General features: G+C 42.3%; 1 protein-coding gene across 1 annotated transcript in view; it reads left to right on the plus strand.

The window, feature by feature from the left end:
- The window catches only part of PREX1 (phosphatidylinositol-3,4,5-trisphosphate dependent Rac exchange factor 1), a 243,998-nt gene that overhangs the window by 204,821 nt on the left and 20,049 nt on the right, over positions 1-19,128 (plus strand). The window contains exons 21-29 of the mRNA XM_027851373.1: positions 2,013-2,154; positions 6,470-6,657; positions 9,316-9,477; positions 10,848-11,058; positions 11,921-12,197; positions 14,370-14,576; positions 15,829-15,917; positions 16,466-16,548; positions 17,791-17,881. Of these exons, the coding sequence (XP_027707174.1) occupies positions 2,013-2,154; positions 6,470-6,657; positions 9,316-9,477; positions 10,848-11,058; positions 11,921-12,197; positions 14,370-14,576; positions 15,829-15,917; positions 16,466-16,548; positions 17,791-17,881 (1,450 nt within the window). The remainder of the gene's footprint in view (positions 1-2,012; positions 2,155-6,469; positions 6,658-9,315; positions 9,478-10,847; positions 11,059-11,920; positions 12,198-14,369; positions 14,577-15,828; positions 15,918-16,465; positions 16,549-17,790; positions 17,882-19,128) is intronic.

Below are 19,128 nucleotides of genomic sequence, written 5' to 3' on the forward strand. Positions count from 1 at the left end.
GGATAATAATATATTAATAATAATATGGTAATAATTACAATCGTTTCAGAATGACAATAGAGTAATAATGAGTGACTTGCATAAGGCTGCATAGGTAGTTACTGGCTCGATTACAGGATTGGACCTGATTCTCTTGACTCCCATCCCTAACCCTCTGTTTTCACTGTGCTGCCTTACCCATAAGAAAAAAAAAAGTATGAGTCAGTCTTTCTTAAAGGTGGGTAAGTCTAGACAGTAGAGAAAAAGCCTTGGGTTGGGCATTTGGAGACTTGTGTTTCTGAAAACAGATGATAGATTTAGTAAAAACAGCTTTCATATAGTGCTTTAAGGTTTGGAAAGCACTTTATAGATGTTATTTTATCCTCAAAACAACCTTGTGAGGTAGATGCTGTAATTATTCCCATTTTACAGTTAAGGAAACTGAGGGAGAGAGACAGAGAGAGAGGGAGAGAGAAATATCTTGTCCAGGGTCACAGAGTTAGTAAGTGTCTGAAGTGTTCCTTCAAGGGAAGGTACTCTTAACCACTACCTAGGATTCAATATCTACAGCTAGAAGGGACCTCAGGGGCAATGTAATCCAACCCTTTCTCTTTACAAATAATAGCTAACATTTATATGGTTTGCAATAGGCAGCTTGGTGGTTCAGTGGATAGAGTTTCCTTATCTGTAAAAATGAGCTGGAGACAAATAGAGGTTAAGTGACTTGCCCAGGGTCACACGCTCGTATCTGAGGTCAGATTTGAACTGAGTTCCTTCTGACTCCAAGGCTGGTAACTCTATGCACTGCATCACCTGGCTTCCTCAGAGCCCTGTAGTGCAGCCTTCTTATTTTATAGATGAAGATACTGAGGCCCAAGGGAGGTTAAGTGACTTTGGCAAGGTTACACAGGTAATAAACATAAGAGGGGGGATTTGAATATAAGTCCTCTAGTTAGGAGTAAGTGCTGCAGCTAGGTGGCGCAGTGGATAGATATCCAGGCCTGGAGTCAGGAAAATCTGAGTTCAAATCCTGCCTCAAACACTTACTGAGTGACCCTGGGCAAGTCATTTAACCCCAGTTTGCCTTGGTTTCCTCATATGTAAAATGAGATGGAGAAGGAAATGGTAAACCACTTCAGTATCTCTGCCAAAAAAACAACCCCAAATAGGGTCACAAATGGCCCAACATGACTGAAAGCAGCTAAACAACAACAACATATGAATGTTAGCTGTTAGTGTTTCCACTGTACCGTGCTGTTTCCTAGTCATTCTTGGGGAAGCCACTGAGCTATTCTGTTCTCTGATTTTTTCTTTTGTTAATGAGAGATACATAATCCCTAGTCTCCTGTCTTCTTCAAACTGTTGCGAGGCTTGATTGAACTAATAAATATTGGAATGCTTTGAGACTGTTACAGAAATAAAGAATTACAGTGGGCATTTATTGAGTGCTTTAAAGTGTACCAAGCCCTTTGCATATATTATCTCATAATTTTAATTCTTACCATAATTCTGTGAGGTGGGTGCCATAGGTACTTTACAGATGAGGAAACTGAGACTGAGGGAGGTTCATTGACTTGTCTGATCAAGCAACTAGTTGGTGTTTGAGGCAATATTCTGATGAGGGCCTCACCTGACTCCAAGTCCAGTGGACACATTTCCCCCTTTGGGAGTGGGAAATGGATTAGGAATAAAATTGCTGGGGCAGCTAGGTGGCACAGTAGATCGAGCACCGACCCTAAAGTCAGGAGGACCTGAGTTCAAATCCGGCCTCAGACCAAATACTTGACACTTACTAGCTGTGTCACCCTGGGCAAGTCACTTAACCCCAGTTGCCTTAAAAAAATAATAAAATTCCTGACGCTGCTGAGGGCAGAGCCAGAGTGAAAATGTTTGGGGTTCCTTGGTGAGGGTGGTGAAAGTGTCTCTCATCTTGTCTTTACTGCTGCACCTTTGTGGAGGTCAGCCTCTCCTCTTTGCTTCCCTAGCCCTGGGTACTTCTCTGTTCATGATGTTTTTTTTTTTCCTCCCCCAAGGGTCTGTACCAGTGGATCTATCGCACTCATGAGGATGCAGAAGAGGCTCGGGCCCAGCAGTGGGGCCCCGGCAGCTACCTCAACGGCAGCCTTGACGAGGCTGGGGGACCTGGAGCCCTGGAAGGAGGCCAAGATGATGAAGGTAGTAGTAGGGGCTGGCCTAGTGGGTGGGAGATAGGACCTAAATTTAAGTCCCTGTCCAGGAATGGAAAGATTAAGGGGCAGCTTAGTGACGCAGTGGATAGAGCACTGGCCCTGAAGTCAGGAGGACCTGAGTTCAGATCTGGCCTTACACCAAACACTTGACACTTACTAGTTGTGTGACCCTGGGCAAGTCACTTAACTCCAATTGCCTTAAAAAAAGTCTAATATTACCAGGAATGGAAAGATTGGAAAGGGACAGTTCCTTTGAGGTGAATGGCTTCTCAGAGGCCCCTGCCCAGTAAGAATGCCTGGTGGTTTTTGTTTGTTTGTTTTTGGAGCGTCAGGTGGAGTTAGAGGTAGAGTCATCTAGCTCCAGAAAACCCTATGCCAAACCCTGTGACTAGAGAGAGACAGTAAAGGAAGAGGATTGTAGGATTTAGAACTGAAAAAGGAACTTCTGGAGAACATCCAGTTCCATCCTTCTCATTGTACAAATGAGGAAACTGAGGCCCTTAAATTTTGAAGTCAGGTATCTTGATGCCTCTTCCTTCCCTTTGTTGTTGTTGTTGTTGTTGTTGTTTTAAGATGGGGACTAGAGTCAGATTGGGAAGCAAGGTGGCACAGTGGATAGAGCCCTTGGCCTAGAGTCAGGAAGACTCATCTTCCTGAGTTCAAATCTAGCCTCAGACATTTACTAGCTGTGTGACACTGGGCAAGTCTCTTAACCCTGTTTGCCTCAGTTTCCTCATCTGTGAAATGAACTAGAGAGGGAAATAGCAAACCACTCCAGTATCTTTGCCAAGAAAACTCCAAATGGGGTCACGAGGTTTTGGTCGCTACTGAAACGACTGTGAACAAGAGTCAGATTGGCCCCCTTTTTGGTCGCTCTGTGGAGGAAGTTATTAACATTAACAGAACAGTTACTGTTTGGAGGTGGGTTCATTATGAATTATTGCTTAGAGTGGATCCTAAGCTTCAAGGAACAACATAGTTGGGATTATAATTGAGTGTTATGGATGATTTGGAACCATTTTTTGAGGAGTGGGTCTACATTCAATCAAAAGCAATAATTATATTAACTCACATTTCTGTATCGATTTCGTATTCATGAAATGCTTATCTTACAATAAACCTGTGAGATAGGAGGTGCCAGTATTATTGTCCCTCTTTTATAGAGGAGGAGAGTCATTTATGGAAGGCCAGGAAGGTCGAGATGTGGCCAAGGTCATACTCAGGCTCATTAGTGTTCAAACTTATGTCTCCTGACTCCCAAGTCCTCCACTGTCTCCAAAACTCCAAAATACATTTCTCCCAGTTGTGAGAGCTCTTCCTGTTGTTTATAACTCTTTCCCCTGCTTTATTCAAATTGAGGCCTTACTTAGTGGAGAAGGAAGCTCTGATGTCATCTCTGGCAAGAGGCACCTAAGCCCTTAGCCGCATGTCACCCGATGAGCCTTAGGGACAGGAAGAGGAGAGGCTTGGGGAAAATGGGGGTGGGGGGAGGGCAGGCTATGCCAGGACAGCTGGACTCCATTTGACACGTGTCAGTGCTTATGCCTACAGGCAACAATTTAGCTCTGTGGAAGGACCATCCTCTCACTCGAGGGCTTGGACTTTGTACTCAGGGACTGAGTGCTGGTAGGCCATTCCTCTGGGGCATCCTGTATCGTGAACATACAATGAGGTTCTAAGGTTTCCTCTGTTCTCCTCCTTATAATATAGTTACTGGGTTATGTCTTGAGGATTGGGAGTTCGAAGCTGGGGTGAGTGCAGAGATTACTGTTTTATGGCAGGGAGTGTAGGAAGTCTTCTGCTTTTTTTTTTCTTTTCTTTTCCAGAATGATTTAGTAGAAAGGGTGCTAGACCTTCATGGGGTCAGAAGGACTTGGGTTTGAGTCCTGCTCCGACCCTGCCTAGCTGTGTGATCCTGGGACTTGGGCTCTCTGAGCCCTTACTTTCCTTATCTTCAACATAAGGGATAATATCTCCTTGGTTTGTAGAGTTTGTAGTAGCATATCTACCCACCACTATCCTGGATGCTGTAAATAAGGAATGAAAAGGCCATCTTTGTGATGTAATCTTATAGAAAGAGTCGTAATGTACATGGAGTAGCTAGAAGGCTTGTGTTCAAGACCTGAATTTGATACTTAACTGTGTGATCTTGGCCAAATCCTACTTGCTTCACCTACCTGGGCCTCAATTTTTTCCTCCATAAAATGGGAATAATAGGATTTTTAGATAACAATAGGAATAATAATATTCACACTCAGGGCTGCTGCAAGGGAAATGCTGTAGAAATGTGTTATTCTACTTTCCCCTGGCTCTGGGAATGGGGCACAGGATAAAGGGGAATGAAAAAAAATTGGTACTCTAGCATGTGTCCGTGAAATCAGTGACCTGAAGTGGAATTATAACTTTAGATTTTTTCGGCTGGAAATCAAATAGGAACCAGATGGTTTTCAGGACCTTATGCTTGATCATAGCCCTTGGGATATGAATCATAACAGAGGACCTAGTGCAGACTTGCAAATAAACATGCCAAATTCACCAGCCCCCACACTTTTTTCCCCCTCAAATCATTTAACTCAGCTTAGGAGGGAGAGAAATGGTAAAACCTGAACTTCCTTGTGCAGGAAGGAGTTCCTGCCTGGGCCTTCCTGTCCATGATGTCACCTGGAAAATGGTTATTAGTGCATCTTGTAGAGGAGCTGGTGACACGGATGCTGATCATTTGGCTTCCCTGCCTCCCAGGCAGGCCCAAGTTTTAACCCTAGCTTTGTCATTATTGAGCTCTGGAACGTTGGGATACTCACATCACAATTCCTGGGCCTGAGTTTACTCTGTAAAATGGGGGTATGAGTAACCCCATATCCTGCCATGCTGCTTTCTGTATTGTCATGTAAAGGTCGGATGGAAAACTTAAAAAAAATTAATTAAAAAAAAAAAGGTCCTATGGTAACAAATGGGGGAAGGGCTTTGAAAAGTTAATTTAGCTCTTCAAAGAATTTGAATGGCTACTTCTATCACAGAAACAGATAGCAACTTCTTCATTCTGTAGTGGATAGGTTTATGAGTTGCTTTGGCCAAAAAAAAAAAATCCATCCTTTTCTTTTTTTAAAAAATAATTTATTTATTTATTTTTAGTTTTCAACATTCACTTCCATAAGATTTTGAATTTTAAATTTTATCTCTGCCCTCTCCTCCTTTTCCCCCCTCCCTGCAGATGGTGTGCAGTATGATATAGGCTCTACTTATACGTTCATATTAAGCATGTTTTCCCATTAGTCATAGTGTAAAGAACAATTATAACTAATGGGAGGAACCACGAGAATGAAGCAATAAAACAAAACAACGAAGGAAAAGGAGAGCAAATAGTATGCTTTCATCTGCATTCAGACTCCATAGTTCTTTCTCTATTTCTTTTCTCATTTCCCACTGTGAGTCTTTTGGAGATGTCTTAGATCCTTGCATTGCTGAGAAGAGCTAACTCTATCAAAGTCAGCCATCACACAGTGTGGCTGTTACTGTGTATAATGTTCTCTTGGTTCTGCTCATTGCACTGTGCATCAGTTCATATAAGTCTTTCCAGGTTTTTGTGAAGTCCACCTGTTCATCATTTCTTATAGCACAATAGTATTCTATTAATCCATCCTTTTATAAAAAGCTTTCTGGTGACTTTCTGCATTTAGCTAGATTGGTCCATGGTTAACAGATAGATCGTCTGTGACTGGTCCCATAATCTAAGCCTGTCTGGCTTGGTAGCATTCACTAGCAGAGCCTTCAAGACTAAGATTTTATGGAGGCCTCTGAAAAGTGCCCAGGTCTTTATTCATGCAAGGAATTATTTCATTTTCTATATGTTTGTTTGGTTGTAAAATTTACCAGAAATTCCTTGGAGTCTGTGACTCTGTCCATGAAGTGGGTATGGCTTGGATGCAAAGGATAGTATCTTGGGAAATGCTGAATGAAGCATTTAGGAATATTTTTAGCCAGAGGCTCCATTGGCCTGTGGAGAAAGGTAACATTTCCTTTAGGAGAAGTATAGATGCAGTGATGAGGAAGGGCAACTTGGGTGGGTTTAAGATCAGGTCTATCCCCATGAGGCTAGCCCACCGGCTAGAGGAGTAAAGGCAGATGAGATCTAGGCAGGCACATAACCCGTTGCCTTTTTAGGGGATTGCTGCATGCGGTCATCTCAACCCAAATTGGGATTCCAAACTGAGAGGTCACCATAGTTAAGCAAAGTAGAATGTAGTCCCCAGGAATAGAACAGAATTGACTGTTTCCTTAATCTCTGTGTCTCTGCCTTCCAGATTTCTCTTTGCAGTCTATGGGTCCGCAGCTGACCATCCCTGAGGGCAGCCCTTTGATCAGCCTGACTGTGGAAAATGTCCATTTGGAGCATGGAGTAGTGTATGAATACGTCAGCACAGCTGGGATCAAATGCTTTGTTCTGGAGAAGATTGTGGAACCCAAGGGCTGTTTTGCTCTCACTGCCAAGGTTTGGAATTTCTTGTGTCCTTACAGGGTCTTGTGATCATTGAATGCTTTTAGCAGTCTCTGCCTCTGCTCTGTCCAAAATGGTAGGGAAGGAAGAGCTCATAAAGTGTTATCAAGGTTGCCATTGCTACACCCTATACAAAAAATCATCATTGTTCAGAGCTTTCGTTGTTCCCTGTGCCCCAAGTCCTTTGGGAGCTGATATCACGGTCTTCTCCCAAACACAAACAAGGGGGTGTGCGCGCACGCGCGTGTGCGCACACACACACACACACACACACACACACACACACACAGAGAAAGCCATCCAGAGAACACGTTCCTATAGCTTCATTGCCCTGTTATGAAGGGCTTACCTCTTTATTTTATTACTCTTCTAACATGACTTGATTCTGAAGCCATTTTATCAGCCCCGGTTTGGGAACAATAACCCAGAGGCCTGGTCTCTACCTGTTTTCTTTTATTATCTATAATCAGTCTCTGGGTAAGAAACTGGGGCACTTTGGGGAGCAACTGCTCACCAGGGGTAGAACGCTGGTTAAAAAGACCCTATACCTCATATATTTAACTATAGCTGTGTAACCCTGGCAAGTCATTTATCCCCTGTGGCTCAGTTTCCCCATCTGTCAGACAATGGGCTTGGCCTCTGAGATCTTTTCCAGCTCTAAGTCTGTATTCCTATCAGACGAATTTGAACACCCCACCTTCTTGAGTGTAAGTAAGAGTTTGCTGCTATTGTCTTCCTTTGTGGGCCCCTGGAGACTGGGACTTTTGCTTACTGCATGGTGACTTCCAAAAGGCCTTTGCTATGTCTGAAATTGAAACGAAGGGTGAAAGGATATTGTGATTTGAGCTGAACCTGGGGGAATGGGTAGAATTTAGAAAGTTGAAGAAGAAGAGGAAGGACTTCAGGCAGGAGAAGAAGCATGAAAGAAGTCATAGAAACATGAAAGCCACATTTGTGGGACACTGAGGAGCTAGTTTGAGATACTCGGAATTATTTTTTTGTTGGGAAATTGTGCACATGACTTGACCTCAGAACTCTGTAGAAAAACTACGCTTACCACGAAAATGCAGATTGTGAACTTTTTGGTTTGTTCACATCCAAGCCAACTATGTACAGTTCTACACTATCCATAAAATAGCTGAAGAAATATCTGTACGTATAACCAACATCAAACATTCTGCTGCTTTATAGAACTCATTAGTTCTACTGCAAATGGAGATAGATAATAACTTAAAGTCCTAGACAAAAGCCTTATAGGAATAAGTATGTATAGGTTTTTTATGAGACAAGACTTAACTTTGCCTCCCTTCCCTTTTATCCTGACAAGTAAGAGGAGACATGAGATTGTAGGAATGGTCAGTGAGATCTGATACCATGAGGATAGCTAAGCTTTCAGAAATCTGTACTCACAATGCCAAGACCCGTTTGGATGATGAGATCATTTCACAGAGCAACATTAGTACCCAATCGAGCCAGTTTGGATGGAATAAAAAGTTCAGGTAGAGGGAATAGTGAAGGAGTAATTGTGTGGTAGAAAGAGCCCTTTGGGAAGAGTCAGAAAACCCAGGCTTGAATCTTTTTTTGAGTCTTGGCTCTGTTACCTTCTGTGTGACCTTGGGCAAGTCATTTCCCCATTGGTCTCTGACATGAAGGGGTTGGAAAAGACCTATGGTTGTCAAAGGGTTTGCTGGAAATTTTGGATATTACGTTGCAGTAGATAAAATAAAAGTTTTCTGTAATTTTATTTAACATAAATTTTCTATTGTAAGTAGCATGGTATATTGGATACGTAGTTATCCTTGATGCCACAAAGACCTGGATTCAAGTCCCATTATGTGAGTGACCCTGGACAATCTCTCAGTACTCTAGGCATTCTCTGAGAACATAAACTGTAGAAAAGGTGCTGACTTGCATTGGTAACGGGAATTTCCTCACTCAGGAGTTCATGCTACCCATTAAATGACAGGTCACCCCTGTCTCTGTCCTACAAATTCTTCTTACCCAGCATACACAGTGTGGTTGCAAAAGGAAAAAAGAAAAAATAACAAAACAATCAAACTTGCCTATTACATGTATATGTTAACTATAAAACACATTAGACTTTGGACTTGCAAAGAATAGTAAAAATGGCTGCTTTTGCCAAGCCAGCCATTTAATTGCACATGTACAAGTCTCCTGACTCCCAGGTGTCACAGGGGATAGAGCGCTGGCCTGGAGTCAGGGAGAACTGAGTTCAAATCTGGTTTCAGACACTTACTAGCTGCTGTGTGACCTTGGGCAAGTCACTTAATCTGTTTGCTTTAGTTTCCTTATCTGTAAAATGGGGATAATAATAGCACCTACCTTTAATTATAAAGCATTTAGCACAATGCCTAGCCCATACTAAGTGCTATATAAATGTTAGCTATTATTATATTTCCTCACTGCCAAATATGTTGGTCCATGAGAAGAAAAATTGTTTGAGCCCCTATGTTGCGTCCACAACAGTTTGGACTGCATAGTCAGTGAAGTCCTTTCCATCTCAGATGTTCTGTGATTCTCTGAGATAAAGTTGGAAAGGGAGGTCGTGTCCAAGTTGGGTTAGGGGGCTGAATGCCAGGCTACAGAAAATCAGTCTTCAAACTGAGTCGTTCCCCTTTCTCTTCCTCACAGATCTTGGAGGCGTTTGCTGCAGATGACAGCCTCTTTGTGCAGAACTGTGGGCGGCTCATCTCCCTGAGCAGTGCCGTGGTCACCATGCCACAGTATGAGTTCCGGAACATCTGTGAAACTAAGCTGGAATGCATCACCAGGAGGATTGCCAACTATCAGGAGGTAGCCACACTCCTTGGCAAGTCCCCAGTCCTCCCCATTCTCCTTCCCCCCAAAGAGATCCTAGAGATGGGGCCAGCAAGGATCCCTGATGAGATTCATGAGCTGTGCTGATTTTACTCATTGGTTCATTAATTAATTAGTCAACTTACTCTACATACATTTATTGATCACCTACTATGGATAGAGGAGTGCTGGAGATACAAAGTTTAGATAAGACATGGTTCCTTCCCTGATGGATAAGATATAAATATAGATAACTGATATCTAGAATTGTATCCTAAATGCTTTAGAGAATCTAATTTATTCTGCAAACATTTATTGAGCATTTATTATGTGCAAGGTTCTGTGCACTTGATTAGGAATCAGAGGACCTGTGTTTTAGTCTTGACCCTGCCACTTAATAGCTGTGTGTACTAGGTACAAGAATCCCCTCTACAACTTTCCTGTGTTGAAAGGAAACTAGCCTCTGCTTGAACACTTCTAGGGACAGAGAGGTAGGTCACTATCTCTTAAAGCATCTCGTTGTCCATGGCTGGGACAACTCTTATTTGTTAAAAAGCTCTTCCTTATATTATATCAAATCGGCCTCTCTAATGTCCCTCCACTGGTTCTAGGTCTAAGAGGTACAAGTTTGCCATCTCCACCCTTGTAATATTTGAAGACAAAAATGTATTCTCGCTAAGCCTAGTCTTTCCCAGGGCAGACCCCTTTACTTTTCCTCATCTGTTCCTCACATGGACAGTAGCAGAGGTGTGGTAGATAGAGCTGGCCTCAGAGTCTTGAAAACTTGAGTTCAAATCCCACCTTTAGTACATCCTAGTTGGGTGGCCCTGGACAAGTCATGTAACCCTTCAATACCCAGCCAGCCCTCTAAGACTGTTAACTTGCAGGAAAGGTACTCACCTATTCTGGTAGAGGAATTTCCTCACTAGGAATTCTGGAACTATACTGTTGAAATCACAGGTCCAAAAAGTTTTGTCTCGTGCTCCCGCCCCAACAGATTTCTTCCTATGACACCATTTCTGGTCTCTTCACCATCCTAGTCACTCTCCTCTCCTCTGGTTCATATTTGTTAATTTCTTTCTTATAATGTAGTTCTGAGATCTACACAATCTTTGGTTTGGTTTGGAGAATGGGGGAAACTTCTGAAGATTGGGATATAAGCTGGGCCTTGTTAGCATGGGCCAATCAGGCAGAACATCCTTACAATCCAGCAGTCATAAAGGGAAGGGGATGATACTTCGTTTTCATCTTTGAAAATTTGAAAGTAGATTTGTTTCTGGGAATTTGTGAGCAGTGGTAGCAGAAAAGTTCTGGTGTGATTACCAAGTGCCAGGTATGCCAGATGATAATCCTTTATCCTTCCTCAGTTTGCAGAGCAGCTGAAGACCAGGGTGAGCCCCGCCTTCAAGCAAGCATCCTTGGAACCTCATGCCCTCTGCAGCTTGGATTTTTGCCCCACCAACTGCCACGTGAACCTCATGGAAGTGTCTTACCCCAAGAACACTACCTCAGTGGGGAGGTCATTCAGTATCCGATTTGGGCGGAAACCTTCTCTGATTGGCCTCGATCCTGAACAAGGTGCCCATCTTAGTCCTCGAGTAACCTCCTTTTGTACTGATTGTGTGCTTATGTAGCTAGGCCCCTGTTGGCTAAGAAGCAAAGGGTAGGTGTGCACAGGACCCACATTTTTACCAGTGGAGACATCTTTATTCTGAATTAGAACAATTATTGTCATGATCTGGTTTAAAAAAAAAGAGCTCCAGAATGGGAATCAGGAGATCTGGGTTCTGATTGCTGGCTTTGGAAAGTCACTTTGTCCATCTGAGGGGGTTGGGCTAGATGAATGGTCTCTGTAGGTCCCTTTCAGCTCTGACATTCTGCGGCCCAGGGTTCTGTGTTCTTAGTTCTAAAGTCCTTTCTAGTACTAGCATTCCATATTCTAAGGTCTGTTGTAGCAGCACTTCCTAAACTGTCAATTGTGACCTATAGTTTAAGAAGTGCTGAAGGGGTCACGAGTGGAAAAAGTTTATATTTGTCTGTCTTATAGCACTGGCATTCTATGTTTTGAGGTTTCTGACATTTCCTCTTTTGTGTTATAAGAGTATTTCTAGGTCTTATATTCTCTGAGCGCATGTTATGAACCTATCCCTGTACTAAGTAGTATAGAAGACGGTGTATTCTTAGTCATGGAAGGTGTTCACATTCTAGTTGGGAAGAAAATATTCACATCTAGGAAATAAAAAAGTGATAAAAATGGTAGAGAATTCTCACTCTGTCATTCTCTCTCTGTGTATTTATGTATGTATATGCATATATATGTATGTGTGTGTGTGTATATATATATACACATATATATGTATATGTATTTATGTATTATTAGATGTTGATCTCTAATGGGTTGTTGAGTACTTTTGAATACATATTTCCCTTCATCTTTTAGGTCACATAAACCCTATGTCCTATACCCAGCACTGTATCACCACTATGGCTGCCCCATCCTGGAAGTGCCTTTCCCAGGAGGATGGGGAATCTTATGACAGGAGTCTGATGGATAGTACCATCAACCAGCAGAATGGGGTGCCAGGTCAAGAGGACCGAGGCTTGAGCTTCCTACTGAAGCAAGAAGACCGGGAAATTCAGGATGCCTACCTGCAACTCTTCAACAAGCTGGATGTGGCTGTGAAGGAAATGAAGCAATATGTCATGCAGATTAACAAGTGAGACTGAGAGGGATGGGTGGGAAGGTCCGGGGAATATGAAAAGAAGGCAAAGAGACTGGGAAGAAGGAAGCAAAGGGGGGAAGGAAGGTTTGCAGGATGTGCCAGAAGTGGCCTCAGCATTTTCTGCTGCTCTTTTAATTTAGCAGGCATTCCCAGGTCAAAGGCTGTGTGCCTAGAGTTCTAAGAGTTTAGAGTCAATACTGATTATTATAATAATTCAGGAAAAATGTTTTATGGTTGAAAAAGTTTTAGACTTCAAAGTCAGGAGATCTGGGTTTGAATGTCAGCTCTGACATACATGCACCAGATATATAATTCTGGGCAAGTCATTTCCCTTCCTTGAGACTCAATTTGTCTACCAGTAGAATGGGGGTAATAATGCTTTATGTTATTTGCCTCATAAGGTTGTTGGAGAGTAAAACGCTTTGCAAGCCTTAATGTTCTATAGAAATATGTCGCTGCTATTGCTATTATTATTATAATTATAATTATAATTATTATTATTATTAGTATATTAGTATTGATGTTATTCAGTCAGTCAAGTATCCATGAGCCACATCTCCTGGATGTGAGCATTCGCTCTGCCATATTATAGGTTCCCCTGTATCTTAGCAAATGACCCTTGTGGGTTTCTTTGGCCAATTCATTACTGAGCAGTAAGTACTAAGAATAATAATGATAACCAATTAATAAATATTTATTAAGAGCCTGTTATATTCTAGTCATTGTGTTAAGGGTTAGGCAGACACACAAAGGTGATATGGACACTGCCGTCGTGGAAACGTTACCAGATAGATTCTAAGATATTTATGTCTAACATTTCTCTAGCACCTTTCTCACAATTTCCTTGTGAGGTCAGTATAATTGTGGCCTTATGAGTTCCCCCTTAAATCAATAAAAATTTGAGTCCCTACTACATGTAGAGGAGAATTGTAGGCCATATGACATTGTTGATAGAAGAAAGTACTGAAACTGAGGAAATCTGGAGTATAACATCGTCTTTGCCGTTAACTCATTGTATGAGACCATGAGCCAATGGCTTACCCTCTTTGAGCACCAGTTTCCTTCTCTGTAAAATAGTTTCCTTTTTTTGGGGGGCTAGGCAATGGGGTTAAGTGACTTGCCCAAGGTCACACAGCTAGTAAGTGTAAAATAGTTTCAAGAGGAGTGTGGAAAGGACACAAACAAATAGAGCAGTTTGATTACTCTGTTCCTCTCTCTCTGTCTCTGTCTCTCTCGCTACACACACACACACACACGTATGTATGTATGTATGTATACACACATTTTCTTAATACTAATAAGAGCTAACATTTATGTAGTGATTTCAGGTTTGCAAAGTGTTTCACATATATTATTTCTTCTCATCTTCACAACAACTCTGTGAAGTGTAGTTGCTATTATTATCCCCATTCTTCAGATGAGGAAATTGAGGCTGAGAAAAGTTAGGTTACTTGCTCATGATCACACAGTCATTAAGCCTTTGAGACAGGATTCAAACTCAGGTTTTTTGACTCCAAGTCCAACACCGTTCACAGGATTTTCATACTACCACGTCACTTGTTCTTTGCATGTTTCTGTTTGTGGATGATTGTTAAGTTTTCTTAAGGCTAGATAATCAACAAAACAGTGCGTCAAGCTTTAATTTGTATTGTTATCCAGTTTCTGTGGTATAAATGCTCACTCTGAAAATTTAACATTTGACTCTTGAACTATACCCCTGGTTGTCAGTCTTTGCTGACTTATGAGCCAGGGGATTGTCAGGCAGAAATGCCAAAGAATTGTAGAGTGTTTGAGCTGGATGAAACCTTGGGAATGCTTGGTGTTAGAGATGGTAGAGAGCTTAGCAAGTAGAGCATAGAATGTTAGCGATGGCGAGGACCTTCGAGATGATCTGTTCTATCACTTCCATTTTACAGAGAAAGAAAACAAGTTTAGGGGTGGGTGAAGTGATTTGTCACGTGTCACTCTGCAGGTTAATAGTGGAATTGGAAATGGCAATGATTTTAGAAGGGAGAATGGGAGAGGGATAGATAAAGCAGTCACTTAGTCCTTATCAGATATCACAGTCTCAACATGAGATTGGGGCATTTTTCAGAACCATCATAATCACAGAAATTGAGGTTTCTCGTCCCACTGCTTCACGTTAATGTCTTTTGTTCTTTCTAGACTACTGTCCACCATCACAGAACCGATGGGTGATGGGTCCTGCGAACCTCCCTCCACTGAAGAGGTCTCTGCCTCTCCCCTGGTCAGTGAGGACAGTGAGATTGACAAGGTAGACCACGGCGGGATCAAGAAAGTGTGTTTCAAAGTGTCAGAAGAGGATCAGGAGGACTCAGGACATGACACAATGAGCTATCGGGACTCCTACAGGTAGGATACAAGGTTGAGAGCAGATGAGCTTGGTCATATTGAAAAGGAGTCACAGACCTGCTGGGAAATCTTTTCTCTATCAAAGGCTCTGGGTCATGGAGCCTGGAGTGTAGCCCTGTCTCTCTTATGCTTGTTGGCTGTATAATCTTAGATCAACCACTTCATCTCTCTGAAATTCAGTCTCTTCGTTTGCAAAATGAGAATAATAATTCTTGTCTCTCTCATGGGTTGGGGGTGGGGGGTTTGGGGATATATGTAAAAGTCTCAGATTGAGATAGTGAATGTGAAAATGCTTTATAAATGTAAAGCATTATAGGAATATAAGCATTATAGGAATATAAAGAATTAGTAATAGGAATTAATAAGGTTGAGGTATAGCAGAAGTAGCACTATTAGGCATTATAATAATTATAATTTTGCATTACCTAAATTTCTTTCTATATTACTTGTTCTCCCCCCTCCGAGGGAGACATCTCTTATAATGACAATTTTTTTTAAAAAAGAAAAAGAGAATGAAGAGAACAAATTCAGAAAAGCCAGTCAATATTTTGAAAAAACTTGAGTTTATATATGTTAGTCCACATCTGTGGATACCCTGCCCCCACAAACATGGCAGGGCAGGGTGTCTTGAGAAGAAAATGGGAGGAGGGATCCTCTTATATCTAGAAGGCATTGTAGATAATCATGTGAATTAATAATAATAATGATAATATAAAGTAATAATTGTAGAGTGGAAATAATTCTGGCACTGACTTTGAACCTTGCTAACCGTGTGACTATGGGCAAACTACTTCATCTCTCACAACTTCAGATTTTTCATGCACAAAAGAGTTAATTCTGTGTGCGCTATGGAAGAGACTCCAAGGTTTAAGGCCTCAGTTCCAACCATACCAAGCTCTTGGATCTAGGTTGTTCTTGGTGACCTTGAGTTTTCCTGCTCAGTAGAATCCAAAACTTGAGTCTGCCTTCTGTCTTCTGTAGCTATTTTTCTGTCTCTAGAGTTGGTGCTGGTAGTATTCTGACTAGTTTTGAAATGCTGAAGAAGCCACACCCTTCTCCCCTCCACTCATTAGGACTGTCTCATTAAACCCTCTGTGGCCTGGAATCCACCTGACACCCTCTCTATGCATTTAGTCCACCTTCCTCTTTCTGAAAGTCCTTAACTTTTGTCAGGCTTCTCAAAATAGAAACCCAGAGTTCCTGTTAAGACCTTAGGGAGTTTCTCATCATGTCTTTTCTGTGTCTTTTTCAGTGAGTGCAATAGTAACCGAGACTCCGTTCTTTCCTACACCAGTGTCCGTAGTAACAGCTCTTATCTGGGCAGTGATGAGATGGGATCTGGTAAGTAGAATAGGGCCCATTTTCACGATGAGAAAGTGAGGACGATAGGGAGACGTTTAGGAAAGATCTGGTGTACATCCATATATGTGTAGCATTGTCAGATGGAAGGGGATCTTCAGTGGGGAGGATGGGCAGCACTCCAGGCAGAGACAGTAGTATGAACAGAGGCCCAGGGGGTGGACTAGTTTTCAGGGAACAATTAGTAGTATAGATTGATGAGAGAGTATGCAAGGGAAATGAATGGGAGATAAAGTTGGGAAGGTAGGAGACAGTCAAATGATGGAGAACCATGGCAAGATAAGCCAAGGAGCTAAGACTTTATTCAGTAAATAATAGGGAGCCACTGAAGATTTTGTAGGTAGGGAGTAACATGAGCAGATCCGTATTTTAAAGAGATGACAGGAGATGATAATTCTTGCTCTGCCTACTTCATAGCATTCTTGTTTTAAAAAAAAAAAAAAGTCAGATGAGATACTGGCTGAGAAAAGACCATGAGAAGTAGAAAGCACTGCACAGATGTGAACTTACTCACTTGTTCTCTCTCCCAGGAGATGAGTTGCCTTGTGACATGAGGATCCCATCAGACAAGCAGGACAAACTGCATGGATGTTTAGAACACCTGTTTAATCAGGTACAGGCATTACCTTCTTCTGATGGCTACCAGTCTTCTGCTTTCCCTCTTGGGGAAACTTAGGAGAGTGAAGTCTCACAAGAGGTGAAGACAAATATACTTTCAGCCTGTAAGCCTGGGGTCTTAACCTCGTTTGTGTCATGGCCCCCTGTGGCAGTCATGTGAAGCCTTTGGACCCCTTTTCAGAAGAATGTTTTTAAATGCACAAAATAAATATGTCGGATTACAAAGGAAATGAATGAATGCCATTAAGATAAGTTATCAAAACATTTTAAAAAGCAAGTCACAGACCCAGGGTTAAGAACTGTTCTAAGGCATCCTTGGCCTGGTCCTTGCTTTCCGAGGCTGTGTTCAAGGTCCTAGGATTATAGATTTAGAGTCAGAGGTGACCTTAGAGGTCATTGTGTTCAATTCCCTCGTTTTGTAAGTGAGTAAATTGAGGCCCAGAGAGGATAAATGACTTACTATGTGGCTCCACAGATAAAAGTGCTGGATTTGGGATCATAAAAACCTGAATTCAAATGCAGACACTTCATGGCTGTGTGAACTTGGACAAGTCATTTAACTTTCAGCCTCGATTTATTTATCTGTAAACTGGAGATAATAATAGCCCTTATCTCACAGGGTTATTATGAGGTGATATTTGTAAAACATTTTACAAAACTTAAAGTATTATTAATTCTAGCTATGATGAAGGTGACAGTTATCAACGCTCAAGGTTACCTGTTTCACATCTGAGTCAGGATTTGAACCCTGGTCCTTTGACTCCAAATCCATATGATACCTACTGGCTTGAGGTTATGGAGAATAGCTGGACTCCTTGTCAGGCAACCTCAGTCTGATTTCTTATAGTTTGGGGACCTTCCTTCAATAAAGAGTTGCCCCGATGTGTCATTGAGTCCAAGAACTCCTTGGCATCTCAGGGCATCCCAGCAGAGTTCAGATTTTGAAGGTGCCTCCCAAGCCTAGAAGGATTTGAGAATCGGCCCAGTGACCGCCTGTATGACTGTTGTTCATGGACCAGCCTATTTAAATTCAGAGAACTTCACCATCGGAAGATTGGCTACCGAGGGAGGCACTTTTCTGGCCACAGAAATTCATGCAGAAAGGCTGTGATCTGCATTACTGGAGGGATTATACTCACTTGGAAAATCTTAGCTCTTAGGAAGTGTTGAGGGACCCATGACTATGGCTCACCAGGTATGGCCCATGCTAACCAAAAACCTCTTGTTAAATGCCCAGGTGGATTCCATCAATGCACTTCTAAAAGGGTCAGTCATGAGCAAGGCCTTTGAGGAAACGAAGCATTTCCCTATGGAGCACAGCTTGCAAGGTAAGCCTGTTGGTGGGGAGAGGTTGGATAATTTGGTATATCGAGACCTCTGCACAGGTTAGGCACAGATAGGAGCACCAGGATGAAGCATCTGTCATGACTTACATATATGAGCAGAAGGAATTCTTCTAGCAACCAAGAAGTGGTGTTTGGAACATACATCCCTGTCAGGATGGAAGGCCAGATTTAGGAGATCATTAGTTTGAAGTCCTTACCCTGCTTCCCTTCTTTGGAAATTCCCCCCTTAGGACTTTTTGTCTAGTGGGAAGATTGATCCCTCCTATTTGAAGAAAGTGGCCTGAACCTACTGCTTAACATTGGCCAAGATATCCTGTGTAACTCCCTATCAGCCTACAAACCCCCTCCTAGGACTCCAAAAAATGTCTCATTTCCCTCGGAGATGGATGGCAGCCAGAGCCTCTTCATGTTACCCAGAATTGTAGCAGCTTATCCTCTACTGCCCAGCTTGCTTACCCAGAGCAGAGTCAACGAGGCAGTGTTCTCTTGGCCTCCTTGAGGGCCCGGGTAGGCATCTAGGGTGAGGCTTCAGGATGAGGACAGGGCCAGGCACCTGCCCTTGCAGAACTCTGAACCTGGACTTCTGTTCCTCGTGGTCCGCTTGGAGGCCGCTGGTTTTGGTCGGTACTAAGGAAGAAAAGCAAAGTCTGTAGAAACTTCTCTTGTGCTATACACTGATGTGAATTCTCCCTTCCTGAAAATAACCTTTTGGCCAAGGGGCTCAAGTGATATTTGTAGGGAAGAAAAAGGTTAGGGTAAAAACCTAGGCCTGAAGAACAGAAATTTCCTCCCTTAGGGTTTGTATGCACACATATCCAGCCCAGCTCTGTTCCCCAATGCATTCCATGGCTGTCTAGTAACTGATGACAAAGTCTCTTTTCTCCTAAGTTTGCATCTCTAAAGGAAGATGCTCACCCTTTGTAGAGGCAGATTGGTATGGTAGAAAGAACTGAAGTCCCCCCGAAATAAGGGGATTTGATTTCATTCTTATACAGCCTCTGATGCTTAACACTTAAGGACAAGTCACTTATCCTCCTAGGGCCTCAGTTTCCTTATCTGTAAAATGCCAAGGCTTCTGTTCTCAGTCAGTTCTGAGGAAGAATCTAGAGAAATCTTTTATGTTAGGCCTTTCTTAGGTCAGAGTCCTTGTAAGCAAGAGAGAACCAAGAGGTCAGGATCACTTGGCACCTCCATCTTATCCCTGTGAGGTTATCTGTGCCAAGGATTGA

This window comes from Vombatus ursinus, unplaced genomic scaffold (genome assembly GCF_900497805.2).
Source record: "Vombatus ursinus unplaced genomic scaffold, bare-nosed wombat genome assembly UNPS02000580.1, whole genome shotgun sequence".
Classification (NCBI taxonomy): Eukaryota; Metazoa; Chordata; class Mammalia; order Diprotodontia; family Vombatidae; genus Vombatus; species Vombatus ursinus.